The 26703-nt window shown below is 50.7% G+C and overlaps 1 protein-coding gene across 1 annotated transcript in view; it reads right to left on the reverse strand.

Moving 5' to 3' along the window:
- Nucleotides 1-276: 276 nt before the first annotated feature.
- Nucleotides 277-26703, reverse strand: part of ZFHX3 (zinc finger homeobox 3) — a gene marked incomplete at both ends in the record, with an annotated part of 94180 nt that continues 67753 nt past the window's right edge. Inside the window, 5 exons of the mRNA XM_079541249.1 lie at nt 277-1865; nt 7888-13344; nt 14639-14741; nt 22188-22388; nt 22578-22711. Coding sequence (XP_079397375.1) covers nt 277-1865; nt 7888-13344; nt 14639-14741; nt 22188-22388; nt 22578-22711 — 7484 coding nt within the window. The remainder of the gene's footprint in view (nt 1866-7887; nt 13345-14638; nt 14742-22187; nt 22389-22577; nt 22712-26703) is intronic.

Here is a 26703-nt window from a genome sequence, read left to right on the forward strand (position 1 = left end):
GTACCTTCGAAAGGACAAATGTAACAGGTTTGTCTTTTTTTTTTTTTTTTTTTTTTTTTTTTTTTTTTTTTCAGTTTTATTTTATTAAAAGGAAAGGAAAAAAGAAATGTAAAACCCACCGGCATCGTTATATGGGAAAACAACCCACACTTTTTCTTTTTTTCTTTTTTCTTTTTTTGGTTAGAAGCTTTGGAATTGCAGTTAGTCTATTTTTGAAATTGGTTTGTTATTAACTTTTTTTTATTTAAATTCATTTTCATTGTTCATCTTCAAAGCTTACAATCTGAAGGTGTCCATTCCTACACTAGCTAGACCACTGTCCTTAGGGCAGCCGGGCTCCCGGGGCCCCTCCGCCGGGCTCACCGGTCCATCTGACTTTTGGCTAAGATCCGTGTCAGACTCCTCCGAATAGTCGTCTGTTGGCATCGAGGGCTGAACCCCTGAGGTGCTGCATGAACTTGAGGTAACCGTTGAAGATGAGGAGAGAGGAGGGAAGGGCGGCGGCGGCGGCTTCCCCGGCGGGGCGCGGGGGGCGGCCGGGGGCCAGGGCTTTCTGGAGGCGTGGGGGGAAGCCGGGGGGGGCCGGGGGGGCGGGGGGCTGTCGTTTGAGTGAGCGGCCGACTGCGAGGTAGATGCGGTGCTGGGGTCGGGGGGGCAGGCAGAGTGAGGTAATAGACTGGGGTGCTCTTTGGCGTTTCTTGCTGCTCTTGTGATTGTTCGGTGTTTGTGCGGGGCTGACTCGAGATGCTGACTGAGGGCTTCGTCCCCACACACCGTGCTCTCGCACGCCACGCACTGGTACGAGCCGCTGCCCTGGCCGCTGCCGGTGGGCACGTGAAGCACCATCTCCTGCAGGTTCGCCACAGACTGGCCGAAGAAGCAGAGGGACTTCAGGTGGTCGCTGGCCGCCTCCTGGTCGCCGAAGCCCGCCTGGCACTTGCGGCAGACCAGTTTGTACTGCACCTTTGGGACGATGAAGGGGTCGCAGAGGGAGTCCGCACCCTTGCCTTCTGCTTCGGGCTCCTCGGGGGGGTTGGGCAGGAGGGGGGACACCTCGCGGGGTGCGTTCTTCTGCTCTTCTTGCTTGGGGGGTTCTTTGGCAGGGTCTTTGTCCGGGGTGGCGGCCCCCGCGGGGACGGGGGTTTGGCTTCCTTTGGGCTGCTGCGCTTTCTGCTGCTGCTGCTGCTGCTGCTGCTGCTGCTGCTGCTGCTGCTGCTGCGCCTGCCGCTGCTGCTGCTGCAATGCCTCCTGCAGACTCTGCTGGTATTGCTGGTACTGCTGCAGCAGGGAGCCGGGGGACAGCCCCAGCAGTGCCTGCGACAGCGCGGGGCTGTAGGGAAAGAGCCCCTCCATCCCGTACATGGGCTGCAGGTACCCGCTCTGCAGGGCACCAGGGATCTGCGGGGCGTAGTAGGGGGAGAACCCAGGGACGAAGTAGGGCAGGAACTGGCTGGTCAGCAGCGTGGCAGGGTCGGAGCTCAGGGCGGCCTGCAGTGCCTGGAGCTGCGCCGGTTCCACCGCGTACTCCATGGCAGGCAGTGGGGCTGCAAGGGCACCCGCCGGTGCCTCCCCCTTCTCCTTCTTGGGCCCTGGCAGGGGGTCCCCCTTCCCCTTGGGCACCTTCTCCTTCTCTTTCGCCTTCTCGCCCTCCTTCTCCTTGCGTGGTGGCGGGGGCTGCTGCTGCGGCTGCGGCTGCGGTGTTGTCGCCGGAGGCTGCTGCGGGGCCATGGCCGTGCCCTGTGCCGGGGTGGGCGAGGTGAGCGCTGCCGGGGGCTGCTTATTTGGTAATCCAGAGGTGGGAAGGCCGGGCGAAGGGACGCTTGTGCTGGGCAGGCCCATCAGGTTGGGTTTGGGAGAAGTTAAAGCTGCAAGAGGGAGGAGAGAGAGGTGAGGAGCCAATCAGCACAGGCGGGCAGCAAGCAGCAAGCCGGTGGTCCTGGGCCGCAGGCACAGCCCCTTCCCCATGTGGGGCAGTGCTAGCTGGGCCCTGCAGTGAGCTCGTAATGCCGTGTGTCCCCAGTGCCCCACATGCTCATGGCCTCGCACCTGCCACCATGTTATGCACTGCCATGGACACCCGACAGCTGCCCGGCATTGGGCCCAGCAAAGGGTCACTAGCGCTGGAGTAAGAAAGTACTTAAAATGTAGGCTGCCCACTCCTCTGTTGCACTCCGTGGTGCTTCTCACTCTGCTGCTGGACAAAATGGAGTGCTCTGCAACTGGAAATGGTGTTAAGGAGCCCTTGTCCCAGGAAGGGCAGTCACACTCAGCACTCTGACCCCCAGACCGCCTCTCGGGAGGGAATGGAAGGATACACGGATGGACAGACATCTGCCACCACCCATCAGAGTGGAGTGCCCATGCTCAGATTCATCCTTCAGGAGCTGACTACGCACCCCTCCTGACCTGCACCCCTCCTGACCTGCAGCTCACCCCACATCCACAATCCTGCTTTCCCGAAGGGACAGAAGGCAGAGGCACATCCCAGTGGGTTCAGTCTGGGGCAGCTGAGCACATCTGGTGAGGGAACAATGCAGACGCATAGGAGGGCTGAAGAGAAGCATGGGGCAGCTCAAGGGTGCAAAGAGCTTTGGAGAAGGGCTGTGGGATGAGAGCTGGTGCTGAGCCCTGGGCAGCCAGGGCAAGGCACTGGGAGTGGACTGCGGATGCAGCTGGGATGTCCCCAGGATGCCTCTCGCTGCTCCCTGAGTGCTCAACTTTCCCTTCCTGTGGCCAGGTGGAGGGTAGCCCATCGTGTCACAACAGGAGCAGCCATACAGAGAATGCCACCTTTGCAAACATGGGTCAGTCATTCACAGCCTGTTCTAGGTGGCCCTGCCTGAGCACAGCGTCTGGACCAGATGACCGCCAGAAGTCCCTTCCAACCCAAACTGTTCTGTGGTTCTGTAAACAAAGGGAAGAAAATCTCCTTATTCCCTACTTCCGAGCAGAGGCACAAGCCCTGCAGAAAGAACTCAGCACACACAATGCACCTGGCCTTCTTGTGTAACTTCAGCCAAACTTTCTGAGCTGTTGTCTCCTATACAATGGAGCTGTTCCAGTTCCCTGGGTTCATTCTCTTCAGATGAAAACTTTGCTCCTTTTGTGGAATGTAGCTTGCAACTATGGGTGCCACAGAATGAATTAAACAACTTTGTAAGGATCATTTTCCAAAGCAAATTAGAAGCTGCTTGACTTTAGCTTAGGGGTTTTATTTTCTTTTTTTTTTTTTTTTTCTAAACGATGCAGACACAGGAAGGTCTTGATTAGAGAGGATCCAGTGAGGATGGACTTCTTAGGAAACTGAACCACGTTCTTGTTCTCCTCCACACTTTTCCTTTCAGCTTCCAGCAAAAGCAACTCTAAGTGCTGTCAGCACCAGCAAAATGCAGACACAGAAGAAGGTGCATCATTACCATGAAAGAACAGACACACAGGCTGATAGCAGCAGATAAACATCACAAGGTAAGGACGGCTTCAAAGGAAACCCTGTATCTCTAGATTTTCTCTTACTTGAACACTTCCCTGTTCACTCAGGCCAGCATTAGCTGGTCTGGCAGAAAAAGCCACAGACAGCAGAAGGAAACAGAACTGGACCATTTACTGTAAGTGAGACTACAGTTTCCAATTCCTCAAAAATATCTGAAAAACAGTTATTTTGGTACTGATCCCTCTGAAACTCCACAAGGATTAACAGCAGATGTCATGGACAGGTCCTTTTCTCACACCTGCCCTAAATGGGTGTTCCTCTGGCCACGCGTGCAAACAGAAGGGAAATGCTGTGCCACATGGCCCCTAACACTGGTATTGCCAATCTTGTTACAATCTCCATAGACTAGAGAGCGCTGCTCATGGTGACCAAAGTTGGCTGAACAGGCTACATCTAAGGCATTTTGTCCTAGTTGGGTGGTGTTCATGAACCACGAACTCCTAACTAAACCCCATCTTTCTGTAAGAGGCTCTGTGCACACGACTTCTGTTTCAAAATTTGTTGGGGATCTGTCCATCTCCCCAGGGCAAGAACATTGTGTTTTGAGGGCAGTTACAAGCACTGTAAAGCTTCCTCAAGGAAATGGACTTGATTGCTGGAATGTGAGGTCTGCTGGTCCTCCCAGCAGCATCAGACAGCTCCCGGGATTGATTTGTGCTCTCACAGCTGATGGCAGTTGGGACCATAGGAGCCGTCCACCTCTGAAGGACTGGTGCATTACTCACACCCACTGCAGTTGGTGAATGCACTCCCAGAAAGGAAATCCCTCAATATCATTAGGAGAAAACAGAAATAAAACAAAACTTCAATTTTCTCACAGGCACAGCCCCGTACGGCCAATGACTCCACAGCCGGGAACTGCCTGCAGGATCCCACCACTGCTGCAAATCATTATCACACTTTTGGTCCTTAGAGCTGCAGCACTGGGAAACAGCGATGGCTGCACAGCAACACCCGCTTTAGGTTGTGCCATTCAGTGAAAGAGGGCAGGAGAGGAGAAGGTTCCCCTTCTGGGCACAGTTTTGAGTGCTGCCGGGAAAAGTGCAGCAGCGGGGCACCTGGGCACATGGCTGGTGTGGGCAGCAAACCCAGCTGCTGCCAGGCTGCTTCACCCTGTGTGCAGCACAAAAGGGACCTGCACACAGCTGGAGCTGCAGCCAATGGTTTGTCTGAGCTGCAGCTGCCCCGTTTATCCCGACGAGGTCTTCAACCAACATCACTCATCCTGAGAACCAAGCACAGGCACCCACAACCCCGTCACACACAGGTCCCGTTTCTGCGGGTGGCAAAGCTGGGGCGGCGCACGATCTGCACAGCGACTGCAATACCACGTGTGCTCCTCTGCCTTCTGGGCGCTGAGCCCCACACTGCTGCCTGCACAGCCGCACTGCAGGAGCCCCTCACATCACCGTGCCCTGTAACACTGCGCTTCTCGTAACATGGCAAAGGAATGACCTCCTCGTAGCATCACGGGTTGGCAGCTAACGGGGACACTGTGGTCTCCAAACCCAGCCGCATGACACCCTCCTGCAAACAGTTCATTTGTCCGTGGTGTCATCCATACTGCGGCATTCAGCCACAGGTTTTGGAAACCTGTGTGCAGAGCTGGCCTCCTGTGCAAACAGGAGGGGACAAACTTATGTCTCTGTGCAGAGGACAGCCTGGGGAAGGAAGCCAGCAGCAGGGCTGCAGGAAGAGGCAGACCCAGAGAATTCAGTGTGACTGAAGAAAAGCCCTCCTGAAACTTGCACTGATCTTGATGCTGTATTGAGACAACAATGATTTGTAAAGGTATAAGTGGGCCTCCACGCAGCAGCCTCACAGATTTCAGATAAGGGTGCATTATGGAGAGGTGCCATTGAAACGGATGTTCCCTAACTGAACAGCCCCGCGAGCCTCGAGCACAGGAGCAGCGGCTAATTCGTAACATTCCTGGATGCACAGCCTTATCTGCTGCGACAGGCTTTGAGCGGAGATGGCCTGACCTTTGGAGCTTTATCTAAAGGCCACAAATAGTCTGTTTGACTTTCTAAATAGCTCAGTCCTGTCTAGGCAGTCACTGATTGCTTTTAACATTCATAGTATGTAGCCCCATCTCCCCAGGACACATCCTGGTCTTTGGAGAAAAATAAAGGCAACAACACATATTGAAGCGCAAAAAAGTAATTTTAGATCTTGTTACAAATTTGGGGTACTAAGTAAACAGTGCAGAGATTATGTGAGATAGCCTGATAATATAATTTGCCCAAGAGATTGTCTTGGCCTATTTCTGGCCACTGAACCAAAACCCTCTGTAAGAACAACAGCACAGAAATATCCTGGCACACCACGATCCCTTCAGGCACACACCTAGGACTAGGACCGAGGAGCAGTAATGGGCAGCAGCCCCAGACAGAATAGCTCACGGAAACTCTTTTCAACACGGCTCAATTACAGTGGACAGTCCTACACCCACAGTGAAGAACTATTTTATCTCTTCATGGGGATGGAGGGAGTTCTTTAACTGTGCAAAAAGCCTGTGGAGAACCTAGCTCCTAACAAAGCCCTTCCAGCTAAATTCACTCTGATCTCGTCTGTTTCTGACATGAACATCAGGAACCATTCTACAATGTAATGCCCTCTACTGCTGAAGTAGAGGGAAGGATCATGGCTCCAGGAGAGTGGATCATCTTTGGAAAAGCCAGAACCTGACAAATGCAGTGACTGGACATTTTCCATTTGCCTACAGAAGATATTTTGGAGATAAACTGCGGTGGAGGTAAAAGTGAACACAACCACTTCCAAGGGGAGAGAAGGATGCCTATTTTACACCATGGGTCACTGGTGCTCTCTTTAGGATATTACACCCAATGTCAGTGTAACAACACAGTAACTGCAGGCTCTGGTGATGTTACTTACAGTGAGCAGCTCTGCAGCATAACTAGTCATATCAGCTATTATCCTTTAGTCCAAGGCTTTGATTTGCTTATCCAAAGATTTACCTCCTGGATGACAAAGAAGACTATTTCATTAAAGTGACACCATTGTTTTACTCAGCAGCATCAGCATTCGGTTCCTCAATCTGTTGAAAGAGGAACTTAAGAGATGGCCTGCTGACAAAAAGCATCAGAAAGTCTTCTTGGAGACCGATATCACTCCAGTTTCTGATTAAGAAGCCAGGAAGATGCTTAGATCGTATTCAGACTTCACAGCATGAACTATAACCCATCATTAGCCTCATTGTTAGTACAGTAAGAGAAAGTTATTGTTTCTGGATGCTGTCTAATGGCATTTGATCTGTACCACTACAGTACAGAAAACTAAGGTACATGCTGGTATATGTGGTGTAACAGCCCTTCCAGCCTGAGACAGATCAGCCTGTTGCTGAGACAAGACACGGGAATCACTTCCTTGGACATCTCTGCAAACTGAGCAGACCTGGTGAAAGACAACTTGAATAGGGATCATCAGAAGTACGCAGAGAAGTCTGCCATGGGAAAGCAGGTCTGCTAGAGAACATCAACCACTCTGTCACGAGTTGCAGTTCAGATGCGGGCACATCCTTGGGATGACACCGATGCAGCAGGGGTAGAAGGCAGCCCCTGGATCAAGTTTTCAAAGTCTACTGTACTGAACATTACTTCCCACTTCCGATATTTGCTACGTATCACATACTTTTCACCCCTCCACCAGGTACAGGGAAAACTGCATCCTGAAAAAAACGAAGAAACAAAGTCCAACAACTGGAATTAGGCCATCTGAACAATTAGGCCACATTTCATTGCTATGCACTCCTGTTAAGAGAAATCTTATTAAAATACAAAGCAGATTTATCATATGACTACACCGTGTTTGGCTGAGAGAGTATTTGCAGGCCGTGCTCAGCTCATAGCTCAGAAAACAAGCCACCACCCCACTGGGATTTGTCCTGGAGATCACTACGAGGACATAACATCAAGACACTCCAGATTCTGTTGCCACTACTGCCAGGTACATAACATTTTCCCAATAAACAGTTCAGAATTACTAAAAGCTTGGGATAGCATTACATAAACTGAATTTAATATCAAAAGGAAAGATGTAATGAACAATGCATTCAGCACTTTTGTCCTTTTCACGTTCTATTTGGTAAATCAGCTATTTTCAATTTCCTTGAAGGCGCATCAGAATTTTTAGTCTTTGCTAATGAAACAGATATGCAGCATGTCTGGATTTTGCTCTACTTCAGATTTTGCTAACAAAACGGAATTCAGGAATTAAAGATGAAATACCCTTTGCTTATTTGCTGTCATGTAAACATGCCTGACTAAGGGGCCACGCACCCTATTATTAGTCATTCTGAAAGGAACATCCGACTGTGCTAAAGATGCATCAAGTTCATCTGCATCTCTGAGCAGTGTGACAATATCCATACCCACCTGTGTTGGATGGAGTGAAGCCTGGTAAGGATGGGCTGTTGAGGCCTGGGAGCAAGACTGGAGGGATGCCCTGTAGTGCTGGATATGCAGCAGGAAGGTTAAGAGCTTGCAGAGGGGTGTTATCGAACATGCCCTGCTGTTGAGCTGCCAGACCAAGAACCTCATTGGCTTTTTTGATCCGGTCCAGCTCCTGCTGAGCCATCAACTGACGTACAGTAGCTGGGTCAAAATACTCCTTTTCCTTATCCAACTGGCTTCCAATGGTTTCTTTAACTTTGGAGATATGCTGTTGAGAGAAGATATGGTCACGTACAGACAGTCGAGCGCTGTACTTGATGCCACACAAAGTGCACTCTGTTTTGGGTCCCTCGTAACTTGTTTGGTTTATACCAAAATGCTTGGCCATGCTGAGTTTGGACTTCTTCTCCTTTGCCCTAGCATTCTGGAACCAGACCTGAACAACTCTCTTTGGCAGTCCAATGTCATTGCCCAGGACCTCACACTCCAGCATGGTAGGTGTCCTGTAGTCATTAAAGCACGACTTAAGAACTTTTAGCTGGAGATTAGTCATCTGAGTGCGAAAGCGTTTCTGCCCGGGCCGATCCCCGCTCTCCCCAGATTTGCTGGCCGAACCACTTGCACCAGGGCTGGGTGAGCAGGGATCCGCAAGGCTGGATGTTTCACTATAGTCCACAGTACCTTCATTATCATACTCTTTGCTGTAAAAGCTGGGAGCTGGGCTGACCAGGCCAGAAGACAGCCGATCTTCATATTCAGACATTGCTATCATGGCAGCTTTTGTCAGACCTTCGCTGGGTCCTGATGTCGATTTGGTTTCAGTTGCGATCCCTGTTGCGCTGTCATTGTCTGCGTTCCCTTCGTCTCCTGTTGTAGTGTCTGTGATAGCAGTGTTGACAGAAGAGCAGTCGTCATTGTCCAGTTTTGTTTGGTCAAAGCTCAGGTTGACCGAGGACATGGAGGGACTCTCAAAGTCCTCTATCCCTTCCACCTTGATGGAGGACGGGCTCAGCAGAGTTCGAGGTGACAGTTCCATGCTCTTGTTCACGGGGGAGAGAGGAACGCTCTGACCATCACTGCTAGTTGGTGGCACGTGGGAAAAACTCGTTCCATCGAAGATGTCTCCCTTCATCTGGAGTCCCCCGTCGCAATCTAAGAGCATAGCAGACAACGTCAAGTTGTACCCAGCTCTCTTGGCCTCGTGCCAGTGGCGAGATCGGATGTGAGCTTCAAGAGCCGTCTTAGCTTTAAAGAGAGCTCGGCAGAACGGACACCGTCTGTGGGCTTGGGCAGGCCCCACAGCTCTGAACTGCCCCTTCCTTTCCCGCGCACGCGTGTTCTGAAACCAAACTTGCACCACACGTTTCTTCAAGCCCACTTCATGTGCAATGTGATCCAACATTTTCCGTGTTGGGTTGGAGTCGAGCAAGTATTTCTGATAAAGAATTTCCAGCTGCTCTGGGGTAATCGTTGTTCTTAGACGCTTATCCCTTTGTGGTTCTTCTCCTCCAGTCCCACTGTCATTTTCTCCGGGGCTCGCACTGGCCTTCTCCTCCAGCTTTCTCTTCAGTGTGTTCATTGTGGATGTTGGTGTTGATGGTGAAGTAGCTGAAGTTGCTGAAATCTGTGGTAACGTTCCAGACAGCAGCTGGCTCGCAAGTAGTGGATTACTGGGATCAAAAAGCATGAAAGGCATATCCAGCGTTCTGTCCAGGAATGGAGGATGGATAAACTGGTTTTGTGCACTCAGAAAATGAAGCTGCTGATGCTCCTGCCAGTGCTCAAAGGAAGGAAATGCCAGCTTACACTGGTCGCACTGGTATGGGATTAGCTGCGGAGGTAGGTTTGCCAGCTGTTGAGGGGTGGATGTGTGAATGGGTTTGAGGGAGAGATGTGACAACTGAGATGGACTTGGGCTTGACTGTGACAAGGAACACTGAGGGGGCTGAGGAGGTGGAGGTGGCTGCTGCAGTGAAGAGGGGGAGGATAACTGTGAAATCTTTTGGTGTGCTGAACTTGTCTTCTGTTCTCCTTGGTCCTGTTGCTGCTGAGACTCTTGCTTTGGTTGTACTTGCTTCTCTTGAGTTTGGTTTTGCTGTGTACTTGGAGGTTCAGACTGCTTTGGTTTCTCATCTGTAGCTTCTACTTTAGAACTATAGGTGGAGGAATCATCTGCCTCTGCTGTGAGCTGCAGAAAAGCTGAGGAGGTTGCATTAGCTGAAGATGTAGGCGTGCTGTAAGCTTGTGAGGGCATTGGTGTGCTGCAGGAGGAACTGGCTGGAGTCAAAAGCTCCATTGCATCCATAGAGTCTTCATTCTGGCTATCATCCTGTCCATCCTCATCCTCATCTTTGTAACAAAGCTTTTTCTGGTGTTTAATGAGATCGAAAATGCGCTGAAAGACTAGGCTGCACTTTTTGCACTGGTAATTCAAGTTGCTTGTTCTAATGTATCTGTCATTTGTAAGCTCCCGCCGTTCCCCATCTTTGCCTTCTCCCTGATTCTCATAGTTTTTCCTAGCTTTCTGACGGGCATTCTGAAACCACACCACTATGACGCGTGTTGGGAGGTTCAGCAAGTTAGACAGCTGCTCAAATTCATCATCCTTTGGATAAGCATTGGCATCAAAGAAGTCTTGCAGGACTCTGAGCTGGTAGTCAGTAAAGCGTGTCCGGGAGGACCGTTTGCTTCCCCAGTACTCCTGCTTTTGAGGTTCTGGAGAAGGAGGCCGTGAGTCTATCTTCAGTTCTTCCAGGCTGGTAATGGGGGGATTACTGAAGTTGTACGGGGAATCCTTGTTGCGCTGGCGTTCTTTGAAAAGAGTATTTCTGAACCAGTGCTTGATCACCTTCTGGGGCAATCCAGACTTGTCTGCCATCTCTTTGATCTGTTCCTCACTTGGGGAATTGTTAATATCAAAATACTGCCGAAGGACTCTGAGTTGGTCATCGGTGATTCGTGTCCGTGGCCTCTTGTTCTGCTGCTGCTGGAGAAGGCTTGGGTTGAGCTGATGCTGGTATAATTGGGCCAAGTCGGTAGGCAGAGGGTCTACAGGACCAAGCTGGGGTGGCAGCTGAGCAGGTAATGTTTGTAGTGGCATGGTTTGCATCATCAGTGGTGAAAAGATGGGGAGCTCCATTGGCATAGAGAGCTGGGTGAGTGGCACAGATGGCTGGGCTGGTGCAATTGTAGGAGAGGTAATTGGTGGGGCAGAAGTAGGAATGGTAGGAGTAGAAGCTGGCTGAGGAGGTGCTGGAGGCAGTGGAGGTGGGGGTGGTGGAGGCGGTGGCGGTGGCTCTGGGGTCTGAGGCCGTAGTGGGTACATTTTGTCATAGTGTTCTCGGTACTGTTTGGCAAATTTCTCCAACTGCTTAAAAGGAAAGTAATGTTGGTGAACATGCTCTTGGTGGCTCTTCAGGATGAGGATGTTTGAAAAGAATTTTCCACATGTATCACACTCCAGCTTTTCCAAGTTCTCACCTTGCTCTGTCTTGCCATTTTTCTTCTGCACTTTCTGCTTGTTCTCATTATACTGAATGACAAGCTCAAAGCCAAAGTTTTCCAGCAAGGCTTTTGTGGCATTCCCCCTTGCATCAGACGCAATACGTGGGGGCAGTAAGGAGGGCTCTGAACTGCTGCCTGGTACAAAGTCCTTCTTGTCTTTGGGCTTTAAGTTATCAGGCAGAGACTCCTTAGATGCTGCATTAGCGTCTCCCCTCTCTGCACTTTCCCGTGGGGTTTCTTTTTCCTTCTCCTTCACTATGGGTTTATTCTTCTTCTCTGAGTGCTGACTCTGCTGTATAAGGACAGAGTGAGGTTGTGACAAGGATAGCTGACCTTGCTGCTGCTGAAGGAGCTGTGGATGGCTCTGTTGAGGGAGCTGAACCTGGGCCTTCAGGTCCTCCAGCAAAGTTGGACCCGTACCGGTCAGTGTCAGTGCACCACTGGTGACAGGCAAACTAACTTCTGGGTTGAGCTGGAACTCAGCGCTGGGAATGTAGAAAGGAAACAAAAGATGCTGCTGTTGTTGAAGCTGCAGAAGGGTCTCAGTGGTCATTGGAAAGTGTGGCAAAAGCGCTGGATTGAAGAGCTGAGACTGCAGGAGAGCAGCTTGTTGCTGCAGTTCCTGCTGCAGGTGGGCCTGGACTTGGGCCTGTGCCTGCGCTAAGGTCTGAGCTTGCTGTTGCTGCTGCTGCTGCTGCTGCTGCTGCTGCTGCTGCTGCTGCTGCCTGGATGCAATCATGTCTGCCAGCTTCTTCCGGTTTACCTCTTTGGGCTCAGAAGGGGAGGAGATATTAGTGCTAACAGGGTTACCTATGGGAGGAATTCCCACGGTGTCACTGGGCACCTGACTGAGCAGGCTGGGAATGGGAGCGGTGCCCGAATTGCTTGTGTTGGTGGTTGTAAAAGCATTACTGTTGCTAGTGCTCACTGGGCTTGGTGTAGATGAACCCAAGGAGAGACTGCTGTTGCTGCTATTGCCAGCTCCATTACTACTGCTGCTGCCCCCCGCTGCCTCTAGCTTGGCTGCGCGAGCCTTTGTTTGATGTAGGACAGACCTCATATGGATCTCCAAGGTAGAGCTCTGGCTGTAGGCAACGTTGCATGTGTTACACTTAAAGGGTTTGTTGTCGGGGCTACTGGTAGGTTCAGGTTGCCCAGTAGCAGACTCTTGGAGGGCTCGTTTCAGTTTATGCAGATGAGAAACTGAATTGTAATGAACCAGGAGAATGTTCTTTTGCGTGAAAGACTCCTTGCAGACTGTGCATTTGTAAGGGCGAGATGGATCTAGGAATTTCTCCATAGTGAAGTTAGGGCCCTTCCTGAAGGGTAAGGCCCTTTTTGGTTCAGAGCCAGAATCCTCTTGTACCGACCCCGAATCACTCCCTGTCGGGCTCTGCTTATCTTCCAAGTCGCTCTCTTCCTCCTTATCTTCCTCAACTATAATAGTGTGGTCTTCTGCAAGTGAAGGATCACCCATAGCAAGGAGGTCTCCATTGACCAAAAGGCCACCGTACAGCTGCTGAATGTCGGCCTCACTCAGCTCCAGATGGCTGGTTTCCAGGTGCTTCTTCAAGGCCTGAAAGGTTCGGAAGCTGCGCTGGCAGAGGCAGCACATGGTGGCTGCTCGGATCACGTGGTATTGGGAATGGAGCTGCAGCTTCTCGATGGTTTTGAATGCCAAGCTGCACTGGTTACAGCGGTACTTGTAGACATGGCGATCAGACACTGGCAGCTGGGGCCGCTTGGCATGAACTTCATTGAAATGCGTCTGCAGGGCTGCTGAGCTTTTGAACATCTGGTTGCATCCCTTCTTCCAGCAGAGGAAACCGGAGTCCTCCCTGGCAGAGCTCTGATCAGCTGGAGCGGGCTTGGGTTCACCGCTGTGCTCCGTACCTTCCGATGGTAAAAGACTCTTTCCTGAGTCCTCAGAGAGCTCTGTGAAAACAAAATCACAACAAAACTGGAAATTACACTAATGCACAAGGACTGTTTTTTCCCCCCTCTGCAAGACAGGAAGGTATTTCCAACTCTTCACCTCTACCTTCATTCCTTTTAACACCAGCCCATTATCCTCATCACGGCCCAATGCATAAGTTTACAAAATTTACTTTCTTCCCACTTTGAATATCTGAAAATATTCACACATATACGTCTCCTTAGTGCATTTATCACCTTTAATTCTCCCTTTTAAGTGAAGGCCATCCAGCCACCAATCTGTTTCTGCTTTTATTTCTTTGATGTCCTGTCTAACTTCCAGTAAGAAGGTTTCCTCAGCTGAGCACGGTATTTGAATCCTGGTCCCATCAAAGCTAAAATAGGAATGAAATTCATGTACCACTGGTAGCATCTCAAAAGGTGTTGTTTGATGGAGGGAGAAGAAAGAACAAGCACTCGGTTCTCTCTCCAGAGAGAAAATGCACCGAGTGCTTTTCTCATAGTACATTTCTGCCAGAAAAGGCAGTGAGATATTGGCAGAAGCTGAAGAGGGGATCCTACTGCCCAGCGTAGCGTTAGCTGTCCTGCCCACATGAGCGCTTCTCCAAGTGGTGCCAACTTCCTGAAAGGGAGCAGTGGCTGTCTTAGTTCCCAGATTCCTCATGACTTGCCAAGAGGGCACAGAAAGTAGACTGACACTGCTTTCCTGCCAACTTTAAGATGAGACGCTTCTGCCCATGCGAAATGTTGTTCTTGGGATGCTCTAATGTCACACTGCAAAGCCACGACTAAACTGCCATTGATTTACAGCCACGTCTTCAAAACACAGCATGGCAATGAGGCAGGTGGGAGAGATCTGAGCTGGACAAGCACTGCAGCAGCTCAGAGCTCCCTGAGAGCAGATGCACTCGAGCTACGGCAGCAGCAGAGGTGTCAGTACAGTCTGCGCCAGCTGCAACACTTGTGGTTTCCCAACCAGCTCTTTAAGCCCTCTTACCACCTCCTTCTCACTGCTCCCATCTGGTCTCCTTCACAAGGATTTAATACAATTTCCAAGTGAATCGCCATGGTGTGTGAGCTGTGCAGCTCTGAGCTGCCCTGCCTGTCCTGCGCAGGGGCACCCGGGTGCTATCACAGAAAGGAGACAGCCCCACTGTGCACCGGCCAACTGCAGTCCCTGCGAGACGTCCAGGTACTGGAGATCATCGAGAGGAGATGTCCCCAGCCACAGTCCCCAGAGGGTGACAGGAGCCCGGGGACTGGGGGACACGTGGGCCTCAGCGGCCGCACTCACCAGGCTGCTTCCCCGGCTCCTCGGTGGTGGAGCTCCCGTCCTTCTCCGGAGCGGCTGCTGGCAGAAACATGCTGCTGGGCATCATCACCTCCGGTGTCGTCACCTGCAGACAGGGAGGTGGGGACAAAGGGAGAAGAAAAGCACAGGAAAATATTTTTAACATTTTCAGCGGCAAAATTAGATACCAGCATTGTACAGTCAGAGCATCACTTTGCATAGCTCACTGAAGACTCATGTTTATTAGACAAAGCTCACATCAGTCAAAAGTGTTTCTACAGTTACATTCTGGACATAATTAGCAGTGCACACTTGAAGAATAATCTTATTATTAATATTTTTCCTTTATGTAGAATTCAGACTTTGATCACTGACAATGTTTTGTCATGGGCTGTGAAACTTCTTGTGCAACCAATTAGGTAGATAAGTTGAAAGGCCCACCTTAAGCTGCTGAAAACATAATAAGGCCCCTAATTAAATCATACCTCGTAAAGTACACTGTAATCTTGAACTAGGGAGCATTGCAGCACTGTTTTCAAAGTGTATCGATGCAGGAAAGGGAGGGGCATGAGAAAGAAAAGTACAAATAAGGAGAGAGGTGACAAAGGAAAGGATGAATAAGGAAAGACTAAAAAGACAGCAAATTGTCTGTGGAATAAGAAGCTGCTGGTAACCCTTTCCTTGCTCTGACTGATGTGTTCCCTTTGCTTCTCTCCAAGCGCTGGCCCAGAACGTGCATCATCATTGCTGAACCCTAACCTGAGCACCAACATTTGTGCAGAGCTGGAGACACTGTGGATCTTTGGAAGTCCCAAATGCTTACACTCGTCTTTTTCTGGAAAACCCCCTTTCTTCAGGTCTTCTATCTGGTCACACACGCACAGCACAAGGCACCCAGCTGGTGGGGCTGTACCTGCACAGGTGGGGATCAGGAGGCCCTGATTCAACTGCACTGGGTACTGACAAACCATGGTGAAACTGCACCTGAAACACTGTACACCTCTGAGCAGGACAGGAAGCCTCCTTTATTGATGTCAGCAACCGCCAACCTACGCCAGACCTTGGTTCCATTGAGTGAATAGAAGCAAAAGTGGTCTGTGAAAGCCCTCAGAAAGAAGGTTCGTGAGTGTCTGCAGCCATCCAAACTGTGCAATGAAGGATGTGGAGCCACTGCTGCTGCTCACAGGGCAGCATCCCATGCCTGCAGCAGCAGCGTGCCTATAGCAGCATTATGCCTATAGCAGCACTATGGCTACAGCACTGCACCAACGGCAACAAAGTGTCTGCAGATGTCTGCAGGAGGGATGGCACTGAGAAATGACACCAAGGGATACTGGGCACACCAAATCCATTCCATTTTACTGTAACCATGAGCACTGATGGCTGCAGGTGGTGGGTCAGGAGATGCCTGAGGTCCCTGTCCATTTGTGGGGCTCTGAGGATGGGGAGAGCCGGGATGCCGAGGAATAAAGGCCCTGACCCTCTCAGCTTTGTCAGCAGGGAGAGTGCTTTCCTCGGATCTTCAGGAATTACAAAAAATAGATGATGAGAAATTAAAAAAAAAAACAACCAAAAAACCAACAGAGTAGAAAAAGAATAAAATTATCTAACACCTCAGCTGCACATCATTATAGAGAACTGCGGGCTTTTTACACACATTACAGTAAGGCAGCCATCCCCACCACCAGACTCAGTACGACGGATCAGTAATTGTTTTCATACACTTTAATTAGAAAAACTCAGATGGCTATGAATAATAATGGAAAAGAGAGACTTTTGCACTTGAAAGGTTGAAGTCAATCAAGTGTGAATGACGGCAAAAAAGAAAAAAAAAAAGACACCAATTCATCAGGCCTCTGTTGTCTCGCCGCGTCTTTAATCATAATTCCTGATTGGGATTCAAGAAGGCAGTAAGCAGCGGTTCTTTGTCTGCCTTCACCTTCCGTCAATTAACTCTCCCCGAAATATAATCATCAACCTCACATGCTCCTCTGCATCTTAATCTGGGTCTCCAAACCAATAAGTCCTGCCCTATATGTGTTTAAGTAATTACCTTTATCTACCTGCATCTCTGCAGCCACAGTTCTCACCCTGCTCCCGCCCCTCCCTCCGCACGCACACAAAAAGGCAGAAATAAAAAGGCTGCGGTACATTAAGTGTGCTGCAGGCACAAAAGCCAAAAAGGCGTAGAGGAAAAAGCTCGGAGAGCAGCACAGGGCCCAGAAATGCTGGGTGTGGATGTGGGCACAGTGGTGCGGACAGCGGCGGAGGGCTGCCCTGGGAAGCATCAGCACTGCTTGTTCTTCTGCGGCCGACCCGACTCGACCTGCTGCCATCCTCGGCCCACAGAGCAGCACCAGCCTTGGCAGCCACACAGCTGCACACCTCCAGCAGTTCTGCACTGACAACGAGCTCCAGCCTCCCAGGTTTGAACCATCTGTCTGTCCGGACTGCAAATATCATGTCCTGTTTGTGCACGTTGTTGCTGCTTTCAATATAAACAAATAACAAGGCTAGGCAGGGGGCAGGAAGGCACAGTGGGCCACGGTCACCTGGCAAGTAAGAGGAGGAGGGGTGTTCCGAAACACTGATGTGGTTCAGGGGTACTGAAATCACACCGATGGTTCTGGTGACAGCGAAAGGAGCTCCGTGCTGGGGGCCCTCCTGCCCCTTCCCCCGAGAGGCACTGCCAGGGCTGCTCTGAGTGCCCACCCATGGCTGCACTCCGCACCTGCATCCCCAGGCTGAGATTTCCCTCAGCACCAACTGCTCCACCACAGCAGCACATCAGACCATATGAACTGCTGTTAAAAGAACAGCCCTACAGATCTAAGTCAGGCAAACGTGATTTGTCTCCTTCCTTTCCTTCCATACATACGCCTTCTGCTCTGCTCAGCATTAAGCTGTGCTGCTCCTACACAGCTGCAGCCATGCACTGTAGCCCCTGAGCCACCAGCAAAGCCCTCAGCGCTGACACCACTCTCACACCGCCTTTTCTTTTCAAATGGATCTGAAGGATGGGGAAGAATCTGTGGCTCACTCTTATCTGCTCCTTCCGATGGCCCAATGGCAGGGTGTGAATATAACCATCAGGTTCTGTCCATCAGCGCTCCAGTGATATGCGTGAGCAGCTTCAGAAATGCATACGAGCTGAGGCCCCGCTGCCCCATTCTGCTCCTGCTGCCCTGCAGCCCATGCCAGGCATGGAGCGCTGCTGAAGAACGGCGCTGCCAAAATGGCAGCCTCTGGTGGGACAAATCTCCACCTCCAAGAACGCCATCAGAAATTCAATCTCCTCAAGGAAAAAAGTTCCCTTATGACCATCTACACACTTGGGTACCCCTGTGGTCACTTTGACCAACACAACCCAATGATTTTTTGCCACAAACACCTGGACACACGCACTGTGTTTCCCTCCCTGTTCTACAAGCACCTCCAGCACACAGTGCTCTGACACACAGCAGACCTGCCAGGCCATGGCTTTGGGAACAACTTGTGAGCCTGCAGATGACACTGTGGCAGTGATGCCCCATCGGCACAGGGCTGCTGAGCAGCGCCACGTCAGCCCCAGGGGCACACAGGCATATTTGTGCCACATCCAGAAATTTATCTTTGGGTACATGAACAACCAGCTCCATTCATACACCGCATCAGCCTTCTGCTTTCCTCAGAGCGAGCAACCACACAAGTGGCCCAGGAACACCAAAATGGTGCAGCTTTGAAAAGAAAACCTCCAGAAGGGGTCTGAGGAGATACATTACGATCCCCATGTCCGTGCAACCTAGGGGGAAACGCGCCATGCAAGGTTCCCAAACCAGACAAAGGAGGTAATTTCCATTACAAAGAGAGAGAGAGGGTGCTGGAGTGAAAAGCTTCATTAGACTCAGAGAGGCAAAGCGATGGCAGTATACCAAGGTCACTTCTAATTTAGACCATCTAATTGGCAAACATGGCTCCAAATGGCTATCATCTCACAGGGCTCAGAATTAATGAAGCCCGATTATTTTCATTACCTTCATCCGAGATGGAGAATGAGACACAGAGTGAGAGGGAAAGGGGGGAGCGCAAGGGGGCGAGAAGGAGGGAGAGAGAAAAATTGAATGACAACGAAGGGAGAGAGTAATGAGAAAAGACAATAGGAAAAGGGAAAAAATGTGAAGAGGGAGAAGTGCGGACGGCAAGGATGGGAAAGAATCACTGGTGGAGCACGAGAGAAAAGAAAACGATGAAAAGGAAATGCTGGAAACACCGGGAGAGGACTGAGAACAGCAAGGAGAGGAGCGTGCCACAGGCCGAGCCGGGGGGAGGGAGCTCTGGGAAGCCGTCCCTTCTCCCGCTTCAAGCCCATCAGTCTTGTCAATCGACTGAGCCGACGAACTGCACTTCACCCTCATTAAGGGGCTCTCTGCTGGAGCGGTGCGGGCCTGAGCCTGGCGGCGCGGCTGCTGGGTGGGAAGATGGCGATCAGAGCCCAGCGCGGCCGAGACGCCACGCGCTGTAAACCCAGCCACGTCTGTGTGCAGCTGGAGGGGATGAGGGCTCCCGGCCCCCTCTGCACCGCTACGCTGCCCCTGGAGCCCTGCCCGGAGCTGCCGGCCGCAGGACAGCCCCCGGGCTGCGCGCCGCTATGAAAGGACAGGGCACGAGCCACACAGATATGAGATGCTGAGCATAAGCAAGTAGCTGTTTCCATGGCAACAGACATATTAGACACTGCAGGTTCCTGAAAGGCGTCTGATAAGGTATTATTAACTGGAGCCTCCTCCAAATGCCAAATGCAAAGACACTGTGTCGAAAGGGACCTTGCTGCCATAGACTGGGCTGCAGTTCACTTGGCAGCACCGAGGCCTGATCCGCACATCAGAGTATGACAGGAACCCACAAGGCAACGCTATGAATGTCACATGCTGCCAGGCTCTGCACAAGACATACGCATCTCACCAAATATTTGCCGTATGAACCCAGAAAGAGCCACACACAAGTTGGATGAGAAGGAGAATCAGTCCTTCTACCCAGACATATCTCCGGGTACAAAGCAAACAGCCAACCAGGGCCACCATGGCAGAACAAAGAAGGAAGACGATGATCTTCACATTTCTCAGCAGAAGTGCTGCACACTGCAGCAGAAGAATGAGGTCCTACCGTAGCACAGAAGATGTGATGACCTAAAAGAGCTGCCACACCACAGCAGTTGCTCTGGCCGTGTCCCCTGGGCACTTCCCTGAGCTCCCAAACAAGAGGCTTCTGTCAGTCTTCGTGTACCTTGGAGGGCAAACACCTGTGCAAGCACTAATGCACCAAATCAATGGGTTTGTAGACTGCGTGCTCTGCAGACAGCCCAGCCCGAACAAACCATACTCACAACAGCAGAGAAGACACCCTTAGCAAACCAGTTAGGTTTACTGGCCTAAGGAAGAGGCTCAGCTTCTGTTTACTTATCTCACTGGGTCAAAACATCTTCCTTAAATTTAGTTAGAGGCTAACCAGACCTGTTTACATCCTCAGAAGGTATTTGCACAATTGAGCATGAACAATTAAAATGGATGTAGGTCCCAGATGTCTTTGTGATGGGGCAGTTCCTTTATTTAGATGTATGCAGTGTCCACCAGAGCAGAGCAACCCTTCCTTGAGCCTGTGGGTACAGAAAGCTTAGTGAACTGCTCTTGGTCTGTCTTCCTAAGTCTCTTTACATTTTGCTATTCAGAGGATGCTGGGTGGGACCCGTCACCTTGGCTGGGTTTTTAATGGGTTTTCAGACGTGGTGCCTGCTTGGGTATGTGGGTTTTTCCAGGCAGTTGCAAGCACCTGGTCCAAGAATGGTCACTGTGAGCCTTCACTGCACCATGACTCCCACAGAGCCTGGCAGGCAGAGGGCAGAAAAATGAGAGGATGGGTGGCTCACAGCGCAAAGAAGGATGATGAGCAGCACAACAGCCTGTGAGGAGACACATGAGGATCGTAGTAGTGCTAGAAAGGGAAGACCAAAGAATGGCAAGAGAAAAGGTGGGTAGCGCTGCATTTGCTTGCTTAGTTGATGCCACAGGAAGTGAATTGATAAAAGAATATGAGTATTATGACAAACATGTTGTTATTGCCCTTCGTTATCAGCAATCAGCAAAGAAGGGAGAAACAGAGCTGGAGTGCGGGAAAGAAATCACAAAACTGTCAGGAATTGAAACAAATGCTTGCGTATTTGGTAACAAGTTCTTAAGTGCAGCTACAACCTTGCCTTGAAGACTGCATAAAAAAAGTGCAGAAATCTGACAATACACCCGATTTGTAAGTTCAGAGCGGGTTTTGAAAATGTGTGTTATTAATTCTACCTGTATCTTAACCTGACTAAACACACTAACAAGTGGAAAGCAAACTCATGTGCAACCCAAGAAAAGAGAACTCATAGAAGAACATGTTGGGCGCCCAAGTGACATCTATAGAAGCAAGCAGACGAGTGCTGTGAATGCAGCCAGGCTCTGCTCAGTGTGTCTGCGTCGAGGCGGCGCAGCCACTCGAGGTCAGGCACACAGTGCCCACGGGAGAGACCTGCAGCCAACAGCGTTGCTGGGGCAGAGCACAACACCACCCCTCACAGACGGCAACTTGAACGCCGCTGCTGATTTGCTATTCCTCACCGAGCGCTGGCTCTTGGGATATTCAAACCTCGGCCCCAAGGCAGCACCTGGAGAAGGGCTCCCAAGCACGATGTTGAACCACAATCTGCTGTCTGAAGTTTCTGTTGCCATTAGAAGCAGCACAAGCAGTAACAACCACAGCACAGACAAGGGCACAACACTGACAATGTGCTCTAGAAGTGCAGCCCCGGTTCCACCTCCCTTGGGCTAATGTCAATGTATCCCTTGCTTGTTACTCTGAAGAAAGTGAACTGTTACACACACAAAAAAAAAACCACGTTGCCACTTTGCATGGAGTGATTTCTGACTAAAGTAACAGGTCCATCCTACTTCACAAAATCTTGACAATGATCTTCATTGAGTGAATGAAGTGCAGGCCATGGGCTGCTCCACTGGACAGGTTCTCCTCCTGCAGGCGAGGCTGCCAAGCAAAGCCACTCTACTGGTTCTTAAAATCACATTCTAAGTAGGAACTCGATACCTAATTTCCGTAACGTTACTTTAATCGCCCTGGCTGTTCTTCCCAGGAATCGCTAACCAACTCCTGAATATCTTCCCTCTGCAACCCAACCAGCACAGCACATCAGCTGCTGCATCTCCCAGAAGGATCTGTGCAAAATGTAGTCCCATGCAATGACTTCAGCAGTTAAAGGAAATCTGATTTGTTCCAATCTCTTCACAATGAGATTACTCACTCAGCACTGAAATATTGCCATTTGCCGCAACGCCCAAGCATGGACAAGCTGGTCTCTGCAAAGGAAACATGCAAGGATGGGAGAAACCTCAATGACAGAGCGCAGGCAGGCCAGGCAGCTGCCCCTGAGCCAACTGCAGTGAGCACAGCCCACGCAGGTCAGGTCACCCCTTCACTCCTCGCAGTCCCTAGGCAGACAGCAGACACACCTGGCTATGCTGTGACTCACCGTCATGATGAGCTTCTCAACGCAGTCAGGGGACACACTGTGCAGGTGAGTGAGGTGCAGCTGCAGGTGGATCTTGTTGTTGAGCATGTCCTGGCAGAGCGGGCAACGGAGCATGGGCTGCACCGAGTGCTGGGTCATGGCGTGCACCCGCAGCCGATTCACGTCTGTGTTACTGTACTTGCAGTATGGACACTGGTACATCTGCAGAGCAGAAAACGAATTGTGCAATTGTTACAGCTTTCTTTTTTCCTTACAGCTAGACTTTAGTAATTTGATGTCTTCTGTAGTCAGTTACCACCTTTCACCCTCTTTCATTTATTTCACTCTTTACTTTGTCACAGATGAAACAGTTACCCACAGATGTGCAAAATGCCGAGTGCTTGTCCTTACCTGCTCCGATTTGGTCTCTTCTGAAGTTTTTGACCATTTAAAGGAGAGAGGCGACTCAGAGCTGCCGGGAAACGGTACTCGTTTAGAGGATGCTGGAGGCTCCATCAGCTCCTTCTCTGCCTGGCTGGCCGGCGCTGCAACAAGAACAGATTCACATCAGGACATTCCCAAAGAGGCTGACGTTGGATGAAGATGGTGTTACCCTCTACACTGTTGTTTTTTCTTGAAACATGCACTGCCTAGTTGCGTGAGGATGAGCACACGGACTAACTCACAACCTACAAAGCCTACCTAGACACAGAAAGTTTGTTCTTAATTATCTTCCATAGAAGGGGAATTGTGTCACTTACAGCCAGAAGCAGAGAAACCGCAGCTGCTTATGCATGCTGCCTACAGGAATCCTGTTAGGTGCAGGATTCCTTCCCCGTGCTTGCCTCTGACTCACAAACGCTGGGTCAGATGTGAAGGCCAACACACCATTCCTGCGAGCAGCTGGGCAGGTGCGGCAGATCAGGATGCAAACCCCTGGCTCTGAGCACCCAAAGCTTTGCATGCGAACAGCCTGGAGAGCGTCTGCCCCAGGGATGGCTGGAAGCTGTGCAGACTGGGTGCAGGGTGCCACGAGGCCCCAGGAGGATGGCACTGAACTGCTGGGCCCACCCCTGGGAACAGTGCACACTGCGGACGCTTCTCAGCAGCTGTCCCACAGAGCCCCAGCAGTGGGACTCAACCTGCAGGGCGCAGGATGAGCACATCCTGCTGCTTCAGCAATGCAGGAGAGGAACCCAGAAGCCACAACGAGGCTCTGTGCAAGTTAAGGCTCTCAGAGAAGGCGCATACCCTGACCTTTCCCCCTCCCCCGAACCCTGGCAGCCTGGAGTACATAAATTTGTGGGACATCTATTATTTAAAAACTGTAAGGACAAGTATATTATACACAACCCCCGTCTCCTCCTCCCTGAACACACATTCATAACAGTACTTTAATCTGTCTCGAATCGACTTCAAACCCATTTCGCCCTTAATGGGAGTTATTCATTTTCACTTGAAAGGTAATGTATGACAGCTGGATATTTAATATGATGGATCGGCTGCCGATTAACAAGGCACGGCAGCATTCTCAGACGGGTCCCCCCATACTCTTCCCCCTTCCTCTTCTTCTCTGGGTGAGCTCACTGGTGTCTGTGCCTTGTTCAGAGGATGCAGTCAGAGCAAAACCCAGGTAAACCGCTTCCTTCTCACAGACCCTTCACTTACAGACACGAGACGTGTTTCAGAGGCACCACATCACAGTAAGGAAAGTGATCTGCGTTTCCGTCTTTCCCTGCCAGGCCTCAGCCCCGAGCTCCAGTCATGAAGGAACAAACTAACTTCGTGGAATCATAGAGTCACTCAGGTTGGAAAAGACCCATGCGGCCGCCCAGTTCAGTGTCCCAACTGTAGACATTGTCCCATGGTGCTGAACGCTTCGTACAACCTCTGAAATCCCAACTATGTTTCCAATTTCTTTCCTGTGGGAAGCAGCCAACGTACAATTCGGGAGAAGTGAAAAGCAGTTAAAATTTAATTCTACTTACCATTTTCCAAACTGCCCATTTTTCTAAATGCACTTGATCCATCCCTAACTTTTATCCTTCGGAATCAGAACTATTAATGACTGTCCAGATCCCAGAGAAACTGCTTTGTTGCAGTGAACTGAAAAACACACACTGAATATTTCTTCTAAGCGTCATTTTTTTGTGCTGACAGCTCAGATGGGAATTTTAACTCAAGACCCAAGTTTATTGTTGATCAACAGCCAAATTCACTAAGTGACACATTCAGTCCACATCACAGATCAGAGGAATTAAAAGCTCTTTTCTGCCTGGGGAAATGAGGACACGCTGCTCCTGCAGCTGCAGTTCAGCACCAGGCTTGGGGCAAAGGCATGGCAGGACAGAAGGATATGGGCTTACAGTACGATGTACAACAAGTTACCTATTAGCACTTGCATTATTTTGACCCTCTAAGCGGATTATTACAGATTGCCTGGCCTCAGAGATCTGTGTTACTCCACAAATGCACCTGGAAGCCCCACGCACCGGGATGGCGCTGCCCTACTGGGGCCTTGAGGAGACTTCTCGCACATCCTTGGCACCTCCTGCATTTCAGAGGATGAAAGGAAATCTCCCCGGGTGGAATGGGACACTTCCTCGAGTGCAGGTCCTTCCTTCTGCCAGCTGTGTCCCGAGAAACAGATGACTCCTGGTCTGGGTGGGCAGGAGCTGCCTCCTCTACTGCCATCAGCTCTTCTAGCTAACGCACCGCTGACAGCCCCTTCATCTAAACTTCTATCTCCCGACCCAGCAACATAATGGAGAAGCCAATTAAATGATTATTAATTCATGCTGTTTTCCGTAAGCCAGAGGTTCTCATCTCCCTGCATTCCGTAAACTAGCTTGCCACTTGCCCTAGAAATTTACAGTGGGGTTTCTGCTATCTCCATTGATTTAGAGAACGGAACGACCCCTCCCCCACACCCAGTCTCTTCCCACCAAGTTCAGCTGTCAGCCTGGGAAAAAGTTTTCCAGCGGGTTGCGGAGCTGTTTTCATCGCACGATGGAAAATAAAATTCCTTATTTGGCGGTGCCTCCCTCTGCTCAGCTCTCCCTGACGTTTCCTTGAAGCTCCCCCCAGCACCACGAGCCCACAGCCGGATGGGGCCGCCCGCCCGCGACAGCCCTGCGCCGAATGCCCGCCAACGCAGCAGCATCCCTCAGCAGCTCTTGCTTTCCTCTGGAAATGCTGAGGAGTGGGAGGACGGTTCTGCCTGCCCCACGCTCACACAGCCCTCGCCCCCTGCGTGTGCAGGGCCAGGCCACCCCGCACCACCACGCGTGGGGCTGCAGCGAGCCGCTCACTCAGTGCCGGCCAACAGCACGGCATGAATGGACGTGGGAGAGGAACTTCACCAAGAGACCCCGGCCACGCAGCAGCTGTGAAAGCACGGCCTGGGCCTTCCAGAAATGGCACCTGGGTGTAGAGCACCATTACAGTGCTGCTGGTTGTTACTTCTCGTGTTAATAATATATGGTTGGATGTTTCTTCCTGAAACGCTGTCTGTTTACATTCCCTATTCCCTGAAGGTACCATTCGTTCTAATAAGATCTTGTAGCCACACTAACAGGACTCTACACCGCCTGTTGCTCTGCGGTACTTTTTCAAATCTGTATTTGATAAGTAACGCGACTGTATGATAGACAGATGTGAATACATGAGGATCTGCAAGCACACCTTTGTACCCAGACCGTTATCACTATCTTTCAAAAATACGGCTCTGAAGATGGTCAGATAATTCGTTTTTCTAATGCTGTGTCACACCTGCAGCCCGCAGAGTGTTCCAACCACGGAATTATCACTAAACGTCCACACGACAGCACCCGAAAGGCCCAACCAAGTGCCACGAGGCTGCTCTGCACCACCACGAGCGCCGGGACACTGCACAGGGCACAGCGGCAGCGCCTGCACCAACACACAGACCTCCCACTGCCCCCCAGCATTGGCACCGTGCCGGGGCTCCACAGGGTGCTGCCTGCGGACAGAGCAGTGCAATGGGGAGAGAAATGGTCCAAGCCAGCTGGGCAAGGCAGGGCCACACAGAGACATGAGGAAAACGATTCTGACCAGGCCCAGGGAAGACCTGGTTGGCACAATCTCACCCCACCTCGAGCACAGCAACGCCCCATGCCTGCAAAGTGGTGCACTGAAACCTTTCCTCCCAGCAACGATACCTAAGATTATGGGTTTAGAACCATGGGATATCATTTGTTTGTTTTACATTACAGAGGAAACAAGACGTAATCTTTTATATTTACCTATTCCATATGGTTCTTGAACCAGCCATCAATCTGGGTGAATATTACTGTCCAATTCAATTGAATAAATATTTCAACTAACCTACATGAGAGTCTATATCATCTCATTTACTGAAATCAATGTGCAGAGCTTGGGAATTGGTATCAACAGTACTCCTACCAACTCCTTGAGAAGAGCAGGAGGGATGGGCAGTGCCAGGCAGCGCTGCAGATGGGGGAGCTCCCGGCCAGAAAGGGCATGAGCTCAGCAGAGATGCAGGCAACATGCACTC

The sequence above is a fragment of the Tetrao urogallus genome (assembly GCF_951394365.1).
Source record: "Tetrao urogallus genome assembly, chromosome: 12".
Taxonomy (NCBI): domain Eukaryota; kingdom Metazoa; phylum Chordata; class Aves; order Galliformes; family Phasianidae; genus Tetrao; species Tetrao urogallus.